The sequence below is a fragment of the Oreochromis niloticus genome, linkage group LG22 (assembly GCF_001858045.2).
Source record: "Oreochromis niloticus isolate F11D_XX linkage group LG22, O_niloticus_UMD_NMBU, whole genome shotgun sequence".
NCBI classification, from domain to species: Eukaryota; Metazoa; Chordata; class Actinopteri; order Cichliformes; family Cichlidae; genus Oreochromis; species Oreochromis niloticus.
In genome coordinates, this window is record NC_031985.2 from 33,910,677 (window position 1) to 33,930,808 (window position 20,132).

General features: G+C 45.0%; 1 protein-coding gene across 7 annotated transcripts in view; it reads right to left on the reverse strand.

Moving 5' to 3' along the window:
• Positions 1-20,132, reverse strand: part of LOC100696522 (receptor-type tyrosine-protein phosphatase U) — a 264,936-nt gene that overhangs the window by 27,390 nt on the left and 217,414 nt on the right. For 4 of the 7 annotated variants that reach the window (XM_025902285.1, XM_025902283.1, XM_025902282.1 and 1 more), the window contains 2 exons: positions 17,939-17,956; positions 14,797-14,833 (listed from right to left, as the gene is read on the reverse strand). In XM_025902285.1, the coding sequence (XP_025758070.1) occupies positions 14,797-14,833; positions 17,939-17,956 (55 nt within the window). The remainder of the gene's footprint in view (positions 1-14,796; positions 14,834-17,938; positions 17,957-20,132) is intronic. The other 3 variants (XM_025902284.1, XM_005450702.4, XM_005450700.4) reach the window with 1 other exon arrangement.

Consider the following 20,132-nt stretch of genomic DNA (forward strand, 5'->3'; position numbering starts at 1 on the left):
ATTAACTGGTCAAAATCTACAGTCCTTCCGATTAATTGCTCCTTCCATAATTTTTCTTCTACACCACTGCAATCGGGAAATATAAAATATTTAGGTATTAATGTTTCTCCCAAGCTTGCAGATCTAACTAAATTAAACCATATCCCACTTTTAAAGAAAGTAGAAGGTGATCTGGCTAAGTGGAAATGTCTACCCATATCACTCATGGGAAGGGTTGCTGCTATAAAAATGATGGTATTACCAAAAATAAATTATTTATTCTCAATGATCCCAACTAAACCGCCACAAGATTGGTTCAGATCTCTAGATTCATATATGTCCAAATTCCTTTGGAAAAATAAGCCCCCACGTATAAGCTTAAAAACACAACAAAAGACCAAGGATAAAGGAGGATTAGAACTACCTAACTTTCAGTACTACTTCTTAGCCAACAGTCTTCAGTTTATCTCAGGATGGCTAAAACATACCCTCTTAGATGAACCTTGGCTAGATGTAGAACAAGCACTTTGCAATAATCTAGAGATTTCAGATCTACCATTTATCAGCTCAAACATCCAACGACATGAATGCTTCAAAAGCGTCAACATTAGCTCTTCTCTGACAGCATGGTGGGAGTTTCTGAAGTTGACAGAGTCTTCATTAATCCCATGCAAACAACCCTGACATTACAAAACAATAATATGATAAACTTTTCAGATTGGAGTGGTAAAGGAATCAAATATTTAGAACATATACTAGAAGGAACAGAATTTATTCCATTTGACAGACTAGTGTTACGTGTGCTGTTGGTTTATCTGTTGTGTGACGTATGTATGTAAATTCACCTGTGCAGGGGCTCGGCTGTGATTGGTGGACCTAATGACCGGCCTGATGTGACTGGTTCCTGCGGTGGCCGTGAGCTACAAAAGGGCGACTGAAGAGCTGCACTGGTTGGGATGTGTGGCAGACTTCCCATGCACCTGCCTCTGGTCCAGACGGCGCGGCCGCAGCTACAGTCTTTTAGCACAAAGTCGGGCATGTGTGTGAGGTGCGGAGTAAGTAGGGGTGAGCTGCCGATTATTTTGAGATGCCTTCTTTTCTCCTGTGTTTTTAGACCAGGGAGGTCAGTCTGTGTTATTTCTTTGTTTTCTTTTCCGTGGACAGGTTAGAGGGGAACCGAAGCATAGGTTGAGTTTTGTTTATTGTTTTGGCCTTGGCTCACCCCGAAGTATATACTCCCCCATTGTGCCATTAGTGTAAATAAATTATTGTTAAAAATCTAACACTGTGGCTGTGTCTGTTTGGGCGTGGGAAGTCGCGTGACATCCTGCGCTGGTTACGGTCATTACGAGCCGGGTCGTAACAATTTTGGGGGCTCGTCTGTTTTGTCCCGTTTTGTGGTCTGCGGTTTGTTCGGCCGGCTTTTCTTTTGTGTGTGGGTGTGTGTGTGTGTGTGTATGGGAGGATGGAGTTCTCATTAGATGATTTTGTCACCTCCCCTTCCTGGGATAAGATAGAGGTGTGTCGAAAGGCGGACTTGCTTATTGTGGTGAGTTTTTTGATATTAAAGTGTCCTATAATGCCCGTAAAGCGGAGGTGAGGGCTGCCTTGTGTGCAGGTTTGGTGGAGCGGGGTATTCTCCCTCCCCTGAAGGCAGCTGTAAGGCAGCCTGGCGGGGGCGGCGTGGAGGTGGCTCCGGTGCCTGGACTGGAGCCGGATGCCAAACGGCCTGGTAATGTGCCCCGGCTGAGGTGGAGTCGGACGCGGCTGAGGTGGAGTCGGACGCGGCTGAGGTGGAGTCTGATGTAGCTGAGGTGGAGCCTCAGGCAGTGGGGTCTGCTGCGGCGGACCTCCGTTTGACCCTCCGTATTAGGGAGGCGGAGGTGCGTGCTAAGGAGCTTGAAGTGCAGGCTATGCACCTCCGTGTTAGAGCTTTGGAGCTGGAGCGCAAGCCCGCCGTTGTCTTAACACCTGTGGCCGCTGCCTCCACGCCCGTCTCAGGTCACCCTGACACATCCACAGTTTCTCCACCAAGTTTTGACATCACCAAACACGTTAGACTAGTGCCTCCGTTTCGGGAGGCTGAGGTTGATTCCTATTTTAGCGCTTTTGAGCGTATAGCAGCTGCATTGAGTTGGCCTAAGGAGTTTTGGGCACTGCTACTCCAGTGTAAGTCTCCTGGGTCAGTTGGTAGTGTATTTAAATGAGCAGAAGGTGACGTCCCTAGCAAAAGCAGCGGTTTTAGCGGATGAGTTCATCCTGACACATAAAGTTGTTTTTTCACCCGGGGCGGCACGAGAAGTGTGGGGGGGGTACAGGAAAAGAGACAGAACTTCCCTAAACAGACCCAAAGGGCGAGGCAGGAGGAAACTGTCAGGCGGGAATGTTTTTATTGCCGTGAGTCTGGTCACCTGATCGCCAGTTGTCCTGCGCTGCGGAAGAAAGAGCAGCGCAGAGGGTCTAAGGGACCCGTGGGGTTCATTAAAGTAGTCTCCCCACCTACCTGTCCTGAACAGATGCAGCGGTGTGACCCAGAAGTGGAGGAAGAGTCACGTTTTAAACCTTTTCTTTCCCAAGGCTTCGCTTCGGTGGCAGGAAAAGAGGACAGGGTTCCCATTACTATTCTCCGAGACACCGGGGCGCATCAATCTTTTATGTTAGACGATGTGTTGCCACTGTCGGATAAAACTGCCTGCCACACGGATGTGTTAGTGTGGGGGATTGAGATGAATGTTCTTTGGGCGCCCCTCCACCGAGTATATTTACACTCACCCATCACAACCGGGCCTGTGAAGGTTGCCATAAGACGACAGTTACCGTTTAAAGGTGTGTCATTTATTTTGGGCAACGATCTGGCCGGGGAAAAAGTGTTTCCACCGCCTGAGGTGACGGATACCCCTGTGGCTGCCTCAGATGTTACCGAGCAAAAAGCGACAGTTTTTCCCGTTTGCGCTGTTACACGGGCGCAACCGCGCAAATTTGCGGATGTCATTAGTATCGCAGATACGTTTGTGGCTGGGGAGCAAAAACCTTGTGTTGGGGTGAAAGACAGTGTGGGGGATAAATGCAGTGTGCTAAATTTAACACCGGCGTTGAGCGGGGATGTGAATAAAGAAGCTTTGATAAGCGCTCAGGAAAATGACAGGTCTTTGAGTCCCTGTTTTGCAGCCGTTGCCATGGCTGGGGAAAGCATCCTTCCCCGTTTTTTTCTGCAGGATGGCGTGTTAATGAGGCGGTGGTCCTCTGATCAGAGTGGCACATCAAGTGTTACACAGGTGGTGGTACCATCTCAACATCGTGATCAGGTGCTAAGTTTAGCACATGATGCCGGCATGGCTGGGCATCTCGGAGTAAATAAAACTTATTACCGAGTGCTGCGTAATTTCTTTTGGCCTGGCTTAAAGAAACATGTGGCTGCTTACTGTCGGTCTTGTGCCACCTGCCAGTTGGTGGGCAAACCTAACAAACCCATTCCACCTGCGCCGTTATCACCTATCCCAGTGATGAGTGAACCTTTTGAAAAGGTAATACTGGATTGTGTGGGACCGTTGCCGAGAAGAAAAGCCGGTAATCAGTACATTCTTACTATAATGTGCTCAGCAACGAGATTTCCGGAAGCCATTCCGCTGCGTACTGTGAAAGCCAAAGCGGTCATTAAAGCTTTGATCAGATTCTTTTCTGTGTTTGGGTTGCCGAAAATCATTCAAACGGACCAAGGCACCAACTTCATGTCCAGAGTTTTTGCGCAGGTTGTTGATGAACTACATGCTAAGCACGTTACGTCCAGTCCATATCACCCCGAAAGTCAAGGTGCTTTGGAAAGGTTCCACCAAACCCTTAAAGTTATGTTACGTAAGTTTTGTTTGGAGTCTGGTAAAGAATGGGATGAGGGGTTGCCCCTACTGTTATTTGCCATTAGAGAGGCTAGACAGGAGTCGCTGGGTTTTAGCCCCGCGGAGTTGGTTTTCGGACATGTGGTCCGAGGCCCTCACCGACTTTTGAGGGAAAAATGGTTGTCGGAGGCTCCGGAGGAGCCGTGTAGTGTACATGACTACGTAAGCCAGCTTCGAGACAGGCTTCGCCTGGCGTGGAAAATAGCCGGGGAAAACCTAAAGCAAGTGCAAACCAAAATGAAAGCTCGTTTCGACAAGAAAGCTGTAGACAGAAGTTTTCAACCAGGGGAGAAGGTGCTGTTGTTATTGCCTGTAGTGGGGTCCAGTTTATCTACGCAGTTCGCTGGTCCTTACAGTGTTGAACGTAAACTCGACAACAGCCATTATGTGATACGCACTCCGAATCGGCGGCGAAAAACCAGGGTTTGCCACGTGAACACCTTGAAACTGTTCCATCCTCGCAAGCAAAATACAACAGCGCACTCGGTGTGTGCTGTTGCTACCCTCTCCGCTTACAAACCGTCGGATGACGGGTTATCTGGGAAGGAAGATGTCTTAGGTAGTGGGCTGAAGAACTCAGTGATTTTAAATGATCTTGAATCATTTGTTGCCGAATTACCTGAAGCTGCTCAAACTGACATCATTACTCTGATAAAGGACAACTTGTCGCTTTTCTCTGATCACCCGCGCCAAACGACTGTCTTATGTCATGACATTGATGTGGAGGGGCATAAGCCAATTAAACAACATGCGTACCGGGTGAACCCACTAAAAAGGGAGATAATGCAGAGAGAAGTTAATTATCTCCTAGAGCATGGCTTGGCCGTTCCTAGTGCTAGTGCGTGGAGCTCACCATGCGTGTTAGTGCCCAAATCAGACAATACTCCTCAATTCTGCACAGATTATCGAAAGGTGAATGCAGCCACTAAAGCCGACTCTTTCCCATTACCTAGGATGGATGATTGTGTTGATCGGGTGGGGTCCGCTACTTATGTGACCAAATTGGATTTATTGAAGGGATATTGGCAGCTCCCTTTAACTGCAAGAGCGTCTGAGATCTCTGCATTCGTTACCCCCGATCACTTCCTTCAGTATACCGTGATGCCTTTTGGCTTGCGTAATGCGCCGGCGACTTTTCAGCGCCTGATGGCTAAGGTTTTGGCCGGGGTCCCAAACTGTGACGCCTACTTAGATGATGTGGTCATTTATTCTGCTTCCTGGAGCAGTCATCTCCAAACTCTCTCCACTGTCTTCAGGCGTTTCGAGGAAGCATCGCTCACTGTAAACCTGACTAAATGTGAGTTTGGAAAAGCCACCATCACCTACCTCGGAAAGCAGGTGGGTCACGGGCGAGTGTGCCCCGTAACCGCAAAGGTGGAAGCTATTATCGAGTATCCGGTCCCACAAACAAGGAGGGCGTTACGCCGCTTCCTGGGGATGTGTGGTTACTACCGCGGATTCTGTAAAAACTTTGCCTCCGTGGTCGCCCCCCTGACTGACCTAGTCAGCCCAACCAAATCCTTCACTTGGACTGCGGCGTGCCAAACTGCTTTTGAGTCTGTGAAAGCTTTACTGTGCAGTGCTCCAGTTTTAGCAGCCCCTAACTTTGACTCTCCGTTTAAGTTGGAGGTGGATGCCAGCGCAACCGCAGCGGGTGCGATTCTGCTGCAGGCAGATCAACACGGAGTGGACCGTCCGATCTGCTATTTTTCGAAGAAATTCAATCAACACCAAATAAACTACAGCACCATCGAGAAGGAAGCGCTTGCATTGTTGCTAGCCCTGCAACACTTTGAGGTCTACCTGGGGTCTAGCTCCGTGCCCATTCAGGTTTTCACAGATCACAACCCACTTGTGTTTCTTTTGCGGATGCAAAATTCCAATCAGCGACTCATGCGCTGGTCCCTTCTGTTGCAAGACTTCAACCTGCAGATCAGTCATAAAAAGGGCCTTGATAATGTCTTCGCTGATGCCTTATCTAGAGCAGTGTAAGCGGATGGGAATTAAATAAGCAAGGAATTATTTAATTCTTATGGTGGGGGGTGTTACGTGTGCTGTTGGTTTATCTGTTGTGTGACGTATGTATGTAAATTCACCTGTGCAGGGGCTCGGCTGTGATTGGTGGACCTAATGACCGGCCTGATGTGACTGGTTCCTGCGGTGGCCGTGAGCTACAAAAGGGCGACTGAAGAGCTGCACTGGTTGGGATGTGTGGCAGACTTCCCATGCACCTGCCTCTGGTCCAGACGGCGCGGCCGCAGCTACAGTCTTTTAGCACAAAGTCGGGCATGTGTGTGAGGTGCGGAGTAAGTAGGGGTGAGCTGCCGATTATTTTGAGATGCCTTCTTTTCTCCTGTGTTTTTAGACCAGGGAGGTCAGTCTGTGTTATTTCTTTGTTTTCTTTTCCGTGGACAGGTTAGAGGGGAACCGAAGCATAGGTTGAGTTTTGTTTATTGTTTTGGCCTTGGCTCACCCCGAAGTATATACTCCCCCATTGTGCCATTAGTGTAAATAAATTATTGTTAAAAATCTAACGCTGTGGCTGTGTCTGTGTCTGTTTGGGCGTGGGAAGTCGCGTGACATCCTGCGCTGGTTACGGTCATTACGAGCCGGGTCGTAACACTAGTTACACAATATGGGATCAAGAAGAAAAGATTTTTAGAATATCAACAAATTAAATCCATAGTAAAAAAGAAATTTAAACCGGGTCAAGTTGAACTACAAACACCACCAAGTGTGGTTCAATTTCTTACTCTTAAAACCCCCAAATTACTTTCCAAAATTTACAGAATGCTTTCTAAAGCAGATGAATCAATATCACTTCCTATTGCAAAATGGAAAGCAGATTTATCAGTTAACTTAGACCAAAACTTCTGGTCTCAGATTTGCTTAAAAACCTTTCATCTAATTAGAAATCCCAGTCTTCAATTAATTCAATACAAAATACTACATAGAGTGCACTATACAGGTCATCGGATGTTCAAGATGGGCTTTACGTCTACCAACAACTGCTCACACTGCTAAACCAATTCACCGGACAATTACAGTGGCTTGCAAAAGTATTCGGCCCCCTTGAACTTTTCCACATTTTGTCACATTACAGCCACAAACATGAATCAATTTTATTGGAATTCCACGTGAAAGACCAATACAAAGTGGTGTACACATGAGAAGTGGAACGAAAATCATACATGATTCCAAACATTTTTTAGAAATAAATAACTGAAAAGTGGGGTGTGTGTAATTATTCAGCCCCCTTTGGTCTGAGTGCAGTCAGTTGCCCATAGACATTGCCTGATGAGTGCTAATGACTAAATAGAGTGCACCTGTGTGTAATCTAATGTCAGTACAAATACAGCTGCTCTGTGACAGCCTCAGAGGTTGTCTAAGAGAATATTGGGAGCAACAACACCATGAAGTCCAAAGAACACAGCAGACAGGTCAGGGATAAAGTTACTGAGAAATTTAAAGCAGGCTTAGGCTACAAAAAGATTTCCCAAGCCTTGCACATCCCACGGAGCACTGTTTAAGCGATCATTCAGAAATGGAAGGAGTATGGCACAACTGTAAACCTACCAAGACAAGGCCGTCCACCTAAACTCACAGGCCGAACAAGGAGAGCGCTGATCAGAAATGCAGCCAAGAGGCCCATGGTGACTCTGGATGAGCTGCAGAGATCTACAGCTCAGGTGGGGGAATCTGTCCATAGGACAACTATTAGTCATGCACTGCACAAAGTTGGCCTTTATGGAAGAGTGGCAAGAAGAAAGCCATTGTTAACAGAAAACCATAAGAAGTCCCGTTTGCAGTTTGCCACAAGCCATGGGGGGGACACAGCAAACATGTGGAAGGAGGTGCTCTGGTCAGATGAGACCAAAATGGAACCTTTTGGCCAAAATGCAAAACGCTATGTGTGGCGGAAAACTAACACTGCACATCACTCTGAACACACCATCCCCACTATCAAATATGGTGGTGGCAGCATCATGCTCTGGGGGTGCTTCTCTTCAGCAGGGACAGGGAAGCTGGTCAGAGTTGATGGGAAGATGGATGGAGCCAAATACAGGGCAATCTTGGAAGAAAACCTCTTGGAGTCTGCAAAAGACTTGAGACTGGGGCGGAGGTTCACCTTCCAGCAGGACAACGACCCTAAACATTAAGCCAGGGCAACAATGGAATGGTTTCAAACAAAACATATCCATGTGTTAGAATGGCCCAGTCAGAGTCCAGATCTAAATCCAATCGAGAATCTGTGGCAAGATCTGAAAACTGCTGTTCACAAACGCTGATTCGAAGGGCCAGCTCTGTTCTAGGATGCCCTCTGGACCCAGTGGAGGTGGTGAGTGACAGGAGAATGGTGGCTAAGCTGTCATCCCTGTTGGACAACATCTCCCACCCCATGCATGAGACTGTGACAGCACTGAGCAGCTCCTTCAGTGGGAGACTGCGGCACCCACGGTGTGGGACGGAGAGATTTCGCAGGTCTTTCCTCCCCACTGCTGTCAGACTCTACAATAAAGACCTTTGCAGCTGATCAAACACACAAACCCACACATGTGCAATAAGACTGCTATACGTGCAATTCTTCTTCTGACGAAGTTGTGTTTTTGTATTTTCCTACTCAGTTGTATATAGTACTTGTATTTCTATTTTATTCTATTGTATATATTATTCTATTCTATTTTATTCTATTGTATATAGTATTTTATTTTATTTTATTGTATTTTATTGCATTCCAGTGTTTTCTAATTTCTGCTACATAACTTTGCACTTTTGCTGTAACAAAACAAATTTCCCACCTGTGGGACTAATAAAGGCCATCTTATCTTATCTTATCTGTCCATCTGAGCTGAGCTGACTGAGCTGGAGCTGTTTTGCAAAGAAGAATGGGCAAGGATTTCAGTCTCTAGATGTGCAACGCTGGTAGTGACATACCCTAAAAGACTGGCAGCTGTAATTGCAGCAAAAGCTGGTTCTACAAAGTATTGACACAGGGGGTGAATAATTACGCACACCCCACTTTTCAGTTATTTATTTGTAAAAAATGTTTGGAATCATGTATGATTTTCGTTCCACTTCTCACGTGTACACCACTTTGTGTTGGTCTTTCACATGGAATTCCAGTAAAATTGATTTATGTTTGTGGCTGTAATGTGACAAAATGTGGAAAAGTTCAAGGGGGCCGAATACTTTTGCAAGCCACTGTATATCCACGCTCTTTGGTTCTGTCCACCAGTTCAGAAGTTTTGGCGTGAGATATGTGAAGACTTATCAAAGTGTCTGAAATGTAACATTCCAACTTCCCCTTTAGTGTGTTTGTTGGGCAGCTTAGATAATGTCACTTCAGAAAAGAATATAGCCCATATGGTTTTCACTGCCCTATGCATAGCCAAGAAAACAGTCCTCATGAACTGGAAAAATAAAAATAATCTTAATTCTAACCAATATAGAAATTATCTATTAGATTACATTAGTCTTGATACAGCCTCTGCCACCACATCAGATCAATTGCTCTGGGCATGTTTGATCAGCTCCATCACCTAGTGGGGGTGGGGGGGTCATAGTTTGGTCCCACCTTCACTGTTGTGATTGGTGTGGGGGTGGGGGTAGGGACAGGCTTAGGGTGTCGGGGGGTTCCCTGGGAGCATCTTCCTTGGGGGGCTCAACCCGGGGTAGCGGTCATGGCCAATTAAGGGCTCTGTTGGCTCTTAGGTGACGGTTTCCTCGTGGCTGCGTGCAGCGGGGCTAGGGGAGGGTCTCTGCTGACGGACGTGGGTTACTGACCTGGTAGCCTGACTGCCCCTGGTTGGGTCCGGGACGGGCGTGAGGTTCTGGGGGCGCTCCGTCTCTAGGCTGGGCCATGGCCGGGCCTCGGGGGCTTGGGTCCTGGTTGGTGTGTTGCCGGGGTTGTGGGCGGGTGGGTGTATGGGGGTGCCGCCAGTGCATCGAGCCACCTGGGGGGCTCTTCAGCTGGTGGGGGAGGTTGTCACATCTTGCAGGAGCTTTCCTCTCTTCAGGAACTCACTCTGCAGGAGGGGGAGATACAGGAGAGGTGGAGGAAGATCTCAGCCTGGGCGTCTATTGCCTTGTGTAGTCTGGAAGATGAGTGGATGATGGGGTGGGTGCAGTTTTCTCTGTGGTGGGTCGGGTGGGCTGTCCCGGGCTCTGTGGGCCGGGCGGCGCTGCTGCACTGGGCCCCGGCCCAGATGGGCCTGGGCCCCCTTTCTCTGGCGGGTTGCAGAGTATGGGGGTGCCTACTGGGGTCAGCGGGGAGCTGGCCCCAGGGAGGGGTCACTTGCCCCTCCCTTCCTTCCCTCCCCATCTCCAGCTGCCTCCCTTTCCCGCTCCACCACAATCACCCACACATGCAGGGCCTTGGGGTAAGGGTGTGTCACTAGGGTGCAGAGGAGGCATCCCCCCCCCTCTGTCCCCTTCTGGCTGCCTCTGCCTCAATTTTATCTCACAACTTAGACATTCACATTACTCACACTCATTACACATACATATAGGATCTTGGGGGTGGGCACGCAACACAGACTCCAAATTACCATCAGGGTGTACACCTCACCCCTGGGGTCGTTGCCCACCTCTCAATTTTAAATACACGTAGACATTGAGGGCTAGCAGGAGGGGCTATGCGCTTACCTGCTGCTCTCTGGCAGGTAGCTCCATGCCCTCCTGGGTTTTAAATGCACCTTAGAACACACATACATCAACACTACATATGAGCGGGTGGAGGGAGGTTTGGAGTCTTCTCACACCCCCGTTCTCTGCAGCCTGCTGGAGCAGGGGGGCTAGGAGGAGGAGTTGGCTGTCCGACTGGGGTCTGGAATGTGGGGCCTCCCTGCTGCTGCGGAGTCGGGGCGGTCTGCTTCTCCCCACCGCAGGGAAAAGGGTAACACCACCTGGGTCTGGGTGCAGTTTCCCCCTCCAGGGGCAAGGGTACCTAGACCCGGTTCTTAGAGTACGCTTGGGGAGTGTGATTGTGTGTACAGTGTCTCGTTATGTCTGTCTCCACGTTGGTTGAGTGTGGAGTAATTGCTTATGAGAGCATGAGGGTGGGAATGGATGTTTGTATCCGTGTGTGCCTGTATGCCTGTGTCTATATGTCAGGTTTGGTATCAGACGCCACCTCTCTGGGGACATCTCAGGCCCTCCAAGGTTTGGAGGCCTATCTCCCCCCACCACTTCCCCTGCCGGTGGCGGACGCCCTCAGACATCGGTGCGTTGGTGGTTCTTTGTGTCCGGGGATGGGCGTCCAGGTACACACCAGCTCACTCCTTGGTGGCTGCATGCTGGGGCCTGGAGCCTGGGGCTCACTCGGGCCACTTCGGGGTGGGGTGCCCTCGGCCTCTCGGCCTGGGGCTCGGTCACTCAGGCACAGCTGGCTGCCGGCGGAGCTCACGGGCACGTCACTGCAACACCCCCCCGGCTTCTGCTCTGCGGCTGCTGAGTGACTCCTCATCTGGGACTCTCCTCAGCTCTTTCTGGATAGTGGCGTGGCTGCCCCTCTGTTGGTCTTCCTTGGTCTCTTGTGTTCTGGGGCCTCTGGATGTCTGGAGTTTTGATCTCCTCCATACCTGCTTCATGCCCTGGAGGACGGGGCAGTGGCCCCCCCACACCCTCTAGCAGATCATTACATGAAGGAAGCTTTTAAAAACAAGCGCGTCCATGCTCACAGGTGTACACACGGGTGATCACACACACAAACTACACCCTTTTTGGCTCCTACCTCAAAGCACACTGTGCGCTGTCGATCTTACATGCTGCACAATAATGTTTAATATTTAGTATTTACTGTCATATTCCCATATATCATCGTGATGTTGTTTATTCTATTACTCTCGTTTTCTTCTGCTTGTTTTCTTTTTTCTTTCTCAACAGGTGATCCAGGTGATCGATATGTATTTTTTTTGTCTGCTTATTCTGTTGGTTTTTGTTTTTTGCCCTTTTTCCCCGTCCCTCTTCTCAGCTGTTTTTCTTTCCCTCTTTCTTTCTCCCCTTTCTTTCCCCCAGTCAAGTCTGTCCCATATTCAGCAAGTGAAAATAAAATAAACAATAAAAGGTGAATCAAATAGACCATTACGGCAAGGCTGGGATGGTCCATTTGGTAAAGTAAATCCGTTGGGCATCTTTCTTCACCTTTAGACAATAATTCTGATGGCAAAAGAACCAAACGGGACAGGCGGAAAAGAAAACAAACAAACAAAAAAAAAAAAAAAATGAAACATATGGTAACTGAGGAACCCAAAGTCATGAATATATTAGACTACAATCGACAAAGGAGATCTAATTAGACTTTCAGCAAACAGCAAATAAAGCAGCAACCTTCTGATCATTAAAGAACAAATGTATTTCAGAACTGAGTCCCCACTTAGTGACGCTGAAAGTGTCCAGGAAATAAAACTTTAAGACCTGCTAAAAAAAAAAAAGTTTGATGTCTATCGCTAATTTCTTTCTTTATGCCTTCATCACAACTCTATAGGAGAAGAGAAAAACAATAAGAAATTGTATTTTTATATAACAACCATTTAGATTGAATTATGGCTTGAAGTTATGCATGATTAAACTTAGTTCCATTAAGTTAATAGTGATACAGGCGATTATAGCTGCTAGTTTTCATTAAACTTATATTTAATATATTCTAAAAGTAATTTTCTCACCAAAAATATGGCTTGCTTTGTGCTGTAAGTTGCATTTAACAACTTACAATGTAAAGTGCTGATAAAGTCTGAGGTAAAGATAAAGTCTAAGCTCGTCAGACCTAAGGCTGAATATCAGAGTATAATCAGTTATTTTCCATTTTAAATTAATTAATTTAATTTGAGCATCAACTACAGAGCTTGGAGCTATTTTTTTTATTTCTCCATCAATGACAACAGAAAAAAAAGAATTTTAAATGTGTATCATATTTGTGCGAGACTGGAAAGTCAAATTAATGTATGTTAGAGCAGGGAAACAAATAAGAGCTGATCATAGTTTAATGGATTCAATTGAGCTAAATAGTATTTTTGAAAAAATGGCAAGATTATTCTTTTTACTGCTTTTTTCCGCACTATAGAACACTTATGTGTTAAACCAGTGTTGCAAAGATGCTCCGACAAACTAGTGTTATCTGTTGTGGCTCACTACTTTCAGAGCTGCAGTGTAAGTCAAGTCAAGGTGAAGACACAGAAACAGTTACAGGTAAGAGTGAGGATCCTGATCTGTATATGAGACAGAGGGCTACACAACCTTATCTATGCGGGACAGAGTTTTGATAATATCCTGTACCAAAGTACATTTAATTAAATTTCAATTCAGTTTTATTTATACAGCTCCAAATCACAACAACAGTTGCCTCATTACATCACTACTCTCTATTCTCTGGATCAACAGGAGTTGGTGGAAAATGTCCTTTTGTTAACATGTCAGGATTATAACAGTCCTGACAGAGCCATCCTTCTACTGAACAGAAAACTCAAAGCAGAACATATTTCTGAGTCCAAAATCACTCCCAAAATGCTACGTAAAGACAGCCGTGTATTTACTGCCTTATAGACACTTATAACACTATAGGATTGCCCAATTTTAGGGTGGATACAATTATCAGGATTATTACTATTATTCTATAGTGTCTTCAAAAATTCTACATTGGAACAAAAAGTTCTTTCTAAGACTGATACAATGTGTAGCACCACATTTTTCAGCAGTCATGACCAATCTCATTTTCTGGCCAACATTCATCAGGGTCATCATTTGATGACCCTGATGAAGGCTCATCGGTCAATTATTAAAGTTGTTCATCTTCCCTCAAGTGTTGCTGGAGTTCCTGCTTTGTGAATTCTTTCATCCTCTCCATGCACCTTGGAAGTAGGTGAAGTTGTGCCAGAAATTTTTGTTATGATTATATTTGGCAATTTCTGGGATTTTCTTGTGACATGATGCCCCTGTGAGGGGAATTACAGTGGAAAACTCTGCGTATTGTGAAAGTGAAAGTGTTAAAGTAAAGGTGCTTATTGGTCTGCCCAGCTGTTTTAATAAGCTCATAGTTGTTTTAAAAGATTTATTTTGGGGCATTTAGCTTTTAATAGTAGAGCAGACATGAACGGAGGGTGAGCGGGCGAATTGACACACAGGAAATGAGCATGGAGCATTCATTTCCAAAATAAAGGAACTCCTCTGTCTCATTCTTCAATTCATTCTCATTCTCATTTTGTGGACTGATTTTTCAACCACATCTTAACCCAAAGTAAATTTTTACTTCTACTTGAAAGTCACACTGGCACCCCTTCCACCTCCTGCCTGCGCCCGTGTATGCACGAAGAGCAAAACGTTAAAGAAAGAGAAGGAGAGAAATTTTCAGAGGTTACTTTTGAGAAGCGGCAGAACTGAGAGCAAAGTGAAAGATGGGAAGAAATCAGAGGGGGATTACAGAGTGAAAAACACATTCAGTGAATAAACAGGATCAGAGTCGGCAGAGAACAGAGAAAATGTCTTGCTCTCTCTCTCTCTCAGTGCATGTCTCTCTTTCATTCTGTCTCGCTCTGGGTGAGGGTGTGCGTGAGTGTGCCGCTTGGGAAATGCAGCCTATATAGTGTATCAAAACTACATCAGAGAGATGTTGTGCCACACATGCAGATGGCAGGGAGGAGAGAGACGGAAGCAGAACTTCAGACACAGCGACACTCAGCAGTTTACAGTGTCGGCTGACTGACGGGTACAGTCGGCTGTCGTTTCTCACAGATGGAGGAAAAGGCTTGTTTGTGGTGGAAATCCAGATGTGAACGTGATGCAACACGGGCTCCTTGTTGTTTACACATTATTAATTCAGCTAACTCATTTTAATATTGTCAGCTGGGCTGCTGCTGTGCAAAGTGCGCTGCAAACAATCAGAAATACCAGCGGTGACACACTGCTGCTGGGTTTCGTGCCGTACACTCACCTTGAGTGGCAATGAAGTGGTTTGATCGCTGGTAGCCCTGTGGGACAGAGAGTGGAGATAAGAAAAAAAGAAATCAGACAGAGGGTTAATAATTACAGGGATACATGATAACGTGAACTCTGGGACCAGCTCGGGCCTTGGCGGGAGGCGGTCTGCTCCACCTTTGACTGAAGATCTTTCTGAGAACTATGTGTGTGTGTTTGACCAGCCAAAAATTCTTTGGACTGTTTTTGGGCCCTAGCTCTGGGTGAAGAATCTCACTTGAATTATAATGCAGGAAGAAATGGCATTAATTCAAGTTTCTCTCTGCCTGTCTCCGAGCCAGGTCATTCATTCCAGAGCAAGGGAGCTGCATTTCAAAGGCAGCCTAGTGTGTGCTGCTTTGCATGCAGCCTGGGCTGCTGATCAAAGGTAGATTGACAAGTGAGCGATCTTCAGCTCTGGGAGTAATTCTACCTGAGTGACACTGACTGATCTGGCTGTCTCCTTTCTGCTCTGCTTGGCATTAGTGCAGTTATGATACAGTGTGCACGGCCTGGAAGGCTATTAGTGGCATTCTGGCCCTCCACCAGGCAAAGACCTGTGTGCTGAATGCAAAGTAGTCGAGCATGATAGATCCCCAGAATTAAGATTAGTGCGCTCTCTCATGAATCACAGGTAAAGTGATTGCAGCCGCTGTATTCAGTAAACATTTGTAAAAATACTGTACAGACACACACAGAGCGCAGTCCCTGCAGCCCCTCGAGCTCATATACATGTATGCACTACTGAGCAAGCAGGAACACAAATTACATTCCATAACTGTCATGCCGGAGAGCAATGCTGAGATGGATGGTCATCGCTACGAAAGACTGCAGCGAACCCATTCCCATGAGCCGCCGTTGCCGAGTTTCCCCTGAGCTGACCGGTTTCCTGTCTGTCACCTTGGCAACCACAGTTTCCAACAGCAGGCAAGCAGAAAAACACGAAGCGATGTGAATTCACAATGGATTGAAAAGAAAAAGTAAAGACATGCAGACGTGGAATGCTTATCAATTCCATCACAATAAGACGGAAAAAACGATTCTCAGTTTGTTTTGCTTTGACAAATTTGGCTCGTTCCAACTACAACCTGTGACAAGGAAAACCAGGCCTTCGTGAAATGAACTCATATCCATCATGCATCTCAGAATTGCATATCAGAATCCTGTAGGAACTTTAATCATCCTCGCTGATAGCAGTCGAGGCTGTCAGAGAGAGTTTTGTGTCCTCCTTTTAAAACTGTGAGAATAAGCAATTCAGCCGAGACCCACGGCCTGCATTTGTAAAGCAGTTGCATGAGAAACAAAATAACAGCGGGTGTACGATGAGCTACTTAAGCATGAAAAAAGGCTAAGTATATATTTTAGCAAATCTTACTCATATTATATTCAATACTTTGCTATTGTATTTTAGATTCTAGGGGACACAAATTATTCCTGTTTGAAAGAAAACCACAAAGAAACATCCTGTGGAGTTCTTTGTGTAAATGGAGCAATTACAGTACATCCCACTCAAAAGCTGCTACAAGATGTTTGTACCAATCTTATTATTATCTTAAAAAAAAAGAAACAGCTCCTAATATGTACACTCCCGTTAACATCATTTTCCTCATGCTGGTATTGGTAAATAGAAAGCCTTTCCTAGAAAATGTATTTCTCTTTACTCGAATCATGTGGGCAGCAGCAAGATGTGAATCACTTTGTTGGCAGTTAGAAGTCATCTCCTACTGTTGCATGTGTGTCCTGCTCTCAGTAGTACTTTGAACAGCAAAACTGCATCTGCCCATCAATTCATGCAGAGCTTTCACACATGGTTGAAAATTTGGACAGAACTGCCCTTATTAACTGCAGACTATCATAACATTGATGATATATGACTGAATTTCGGGGTGAGGATTCTAAAATTGGATCAAACTATAATGTTGTCCATCTATTCTATCTGTCCTGACTCCACTGAAGTATCTTCTCCACTGCAGAGTAAATAAATTCTCTAAATAAATACTTTAAAAAGGCAGTTCTCTGGCATTTTCAGGTAAAAACTGCCAGCAAAATGTAATTCGGATAAGTTCTCGCCACCACTTAAGCAAACTCATTGTTCTGTCAGCATTTGATTTGACAGACGTGTTATTTAGTGTTTTGATTTCTGAAGAAGTTGTGCAGCTTCAGATGCTTTTGTAGCTATACTTTCAGGAAGTTAACAGTTTGCTTATTGCTATGAAATAGATTTGACATTTAGCTAATATGGATGATTTAAGACTACTTGACACAACACACGCAACTGTCAAATAACATTTTCACATCTTTAATTACAATATTCATCTTTTTTCTTCTCCTGACATAAGTCGGTGTGTGATTAATTAACCCAAAGATGACTTGCTGTGATATGAAACAAGGTCGCAGCAGTCAGATATTGTAAATTAACAAAAGTCTGAGATTTTATATAGAAACGGGTCAGAGCCCAGAGCCAGACAGCCCGCAAGGCTGCGACAGCAGAGATGCATCAAGCTCAGCTGTTTCATCAACATGTGCATATCTATGACAGGCAGTTAGAAAGCTTGCTATTTTGGTGTGCTTTCGTGGCTTAGTACCAGGTTAGCTTTTAGTCAAGCCGACGATGACATCTATTTTGTGAAGATAATTGGGGTTTTTTTGTTTTCTAGTGTGATCTTGCACCTACTATCTTACTCTGAGATGCCTGATAAATATGGGCTCTCATACTACTGGAAAAGCAGGGTTTTCTTCACTGTTCACTGTCACTGTATATATTTACAATGCCTCCTGTCATACTGTGTGTGTATAAACATGAGCTTTGACCTCGTCTTTTCTCCTCTGTAGTATTCTATCAGCCATTTTATACAAAAAAACAGACTGATATTAAGCAAAAACTTCAGGTGAGCATTTGACTATGGATGAGACTGCTACGGTCAGTTTGGGAGAAAAAAGTTAAAACTCAGAGGAACAGTGAGGGCTAAAAGTGGAAAGGCTCAGCAGCTCAGAGAGAAAAAGCGAAGGAGGATCTGCCAGAAAAGAAGAAGAAAAGCCGTGGAGGGCTGGCAGGGAGAGCCAGAGGGGGCAGCATGAAAAGAAGAAGATGGAAAGCAGAAGAGAAGCAAGATACTTACTTCCCTGTTTATCCGAATCTAAGAGATGCCAAAAGGTTGAAAACAAGGGAGGGTGGGGAACAGAGAGAGATACAGAAGGAAAGTAGGGGAGGAAATAAGAGCTAGTTAATGTGATTAAAGACCAGAAGAAAAGGGTTATGAAATGGTTAGAAAGCAGTTTGCACTGGAAACCTGTGGAGAGAATAATGTCCAGAAATCTTTAATTTCCATGTTTTTGCAATAAAGGCCAACTCTTGTAATATAGCAACCGCAGTCTTTTAATCATTTGTCTTGCAGGAAGAGAATGGGTAGTTCAATCATACGTCTTTACTTAGATTGTTGAAAACGGGCAAAAAAGATAAAAGAGTGCAGCAGCAGGTCATCATCTGAGAGCAGTAAAAACCCAGCGTTATCCATGCTCTTAATAACATCAATGACACTTTAATAAGTTCTGTAGAGAAGGAGGGGACATGGTGCCTCAGGAACTACAAAATGTTACTCAATACATGCTATGAACTGTTCATAAAATTGCAGTTGTTTCAGAGATTCCATAGAAGTTATGTCCAGTCTGGATAATTCTTAGTTAAAATTTGTGTGAGAAAAAAAATGAAGAGGGTGGAGTGGTATATACGCCATAACCACAGTTTTGCCTTAAATTAAAAAAAAATTGTGTTGACTTTTTGACCGTCTAACGTCACAAAGATACCAGTTTTCTTTTTTAGACAGAAGATCTGTGTTAATTTTATGGTGAACTAAGCTGAGATCTGGGAACACAGAGAAATGCAAAAAAAGTTTGATACAGCAACAAAACTAGTCTGAAAGTCACAGTTTATAATAAAACTAAGCATTCGGCCAAAATAATCTTTACAGATTAAAAATATCAGTTTGATTAAATGGCTTGTGCATACTGGTAACCATTGCAGAAATATTAAATAATAGTAATTACCAATAATATTAATTTTGGGCAGCTGTTCCATAAACCGTACATTGGATGGTGGTTTTAATACATTTGCTAAACACTGCATGTACTGTGTTACTATTTGCAGCGTTATTGCAAATTGAGAAAGCCAAAAACTAAATTACATTCTAAATGATGCGGCTGAAAGTTGAATAAACTAAGCTGATGAAACCGGAATTGTTCTTTAATGGTGCTTTGAGTACCATGCAAAATAATCTTGGTCAGATTGCCTTCCCCAGGTGACGCACAATGATAAGCGAGACAATGATAAATATGGTATATTGAGCTTTTTGCTAAACCAGAATTTTATCTCGAGCTTTTTGATTGGTTTGCTCAGTCATTCTCAAACTTCCATTTAATCGAAAGCAACCAACTGTAACGGGCATCACTTCCCGAGTGCCTAACAGAATATCAAAGTCCCCTGAAATTTAATTGCATCTTTTGGAGTTACATCTGTCAGCCTTGATGGCAAAAACAAGGTTCATCTAAAGATTTTACATAATAATGTCGTTTTTTGCTACCCCTGCAAAATGAAAGACATGCAAATGTGCACGTGAATGAGTGAGAAGACTACTAAACTTTTCAGTTTAACCTTTAAAAAAAGCAATGTTCCATTATTCCAGCCTTGGCCTCCTCCATGAATCATTTGGAATCATTTCACTGCAGTATTTTGAGCCAAGGGTCTTGGCATGACATGCAAGTGGTGCTGTAGCCTGCACAGTTAATGGCACAAAGGTCCTTGGAGCACTCGTTCTAATGGAGCCATCATGGAGCACTAAAGGGGATGAAGTGGCCACACACAGTTCTAACCGATGGGACTCGCGTATGCTGAGTCAGGCGACCACAACCACAAATCTGCCTCTTACGTTTTCTTTTGTTCACAAAACAATTGCTGAAACAAAGGGTGCAACAGAGCAATCAGCCTATTATACGGGCTCATATTAAACCTGAGATTAATACTTCAGCAGACTACATAAAGGGAAGACTGTGGAGAGCTTTTTCAGAGTCCCCTTGAAGTGACCCTTCTATTTATGAGTGAGCAGCAGAGCTCACAGCCTGACCTGCGCTGAAGGAAAAGTCCTTCAGACACTGTCGCTCCATCTAATGCAAAGCTGCAGAGATTGCATCTCAAGGGAGAGCAAACTGCTGCTGGGACTGGAGAGGCTCCCTGAGACACTCACTCGAGCTGAACTGTAGGTGAGATCACAATATCTGAAAGTATATGAAAGGATCACCTGAGTTATATTGGGTCCAATT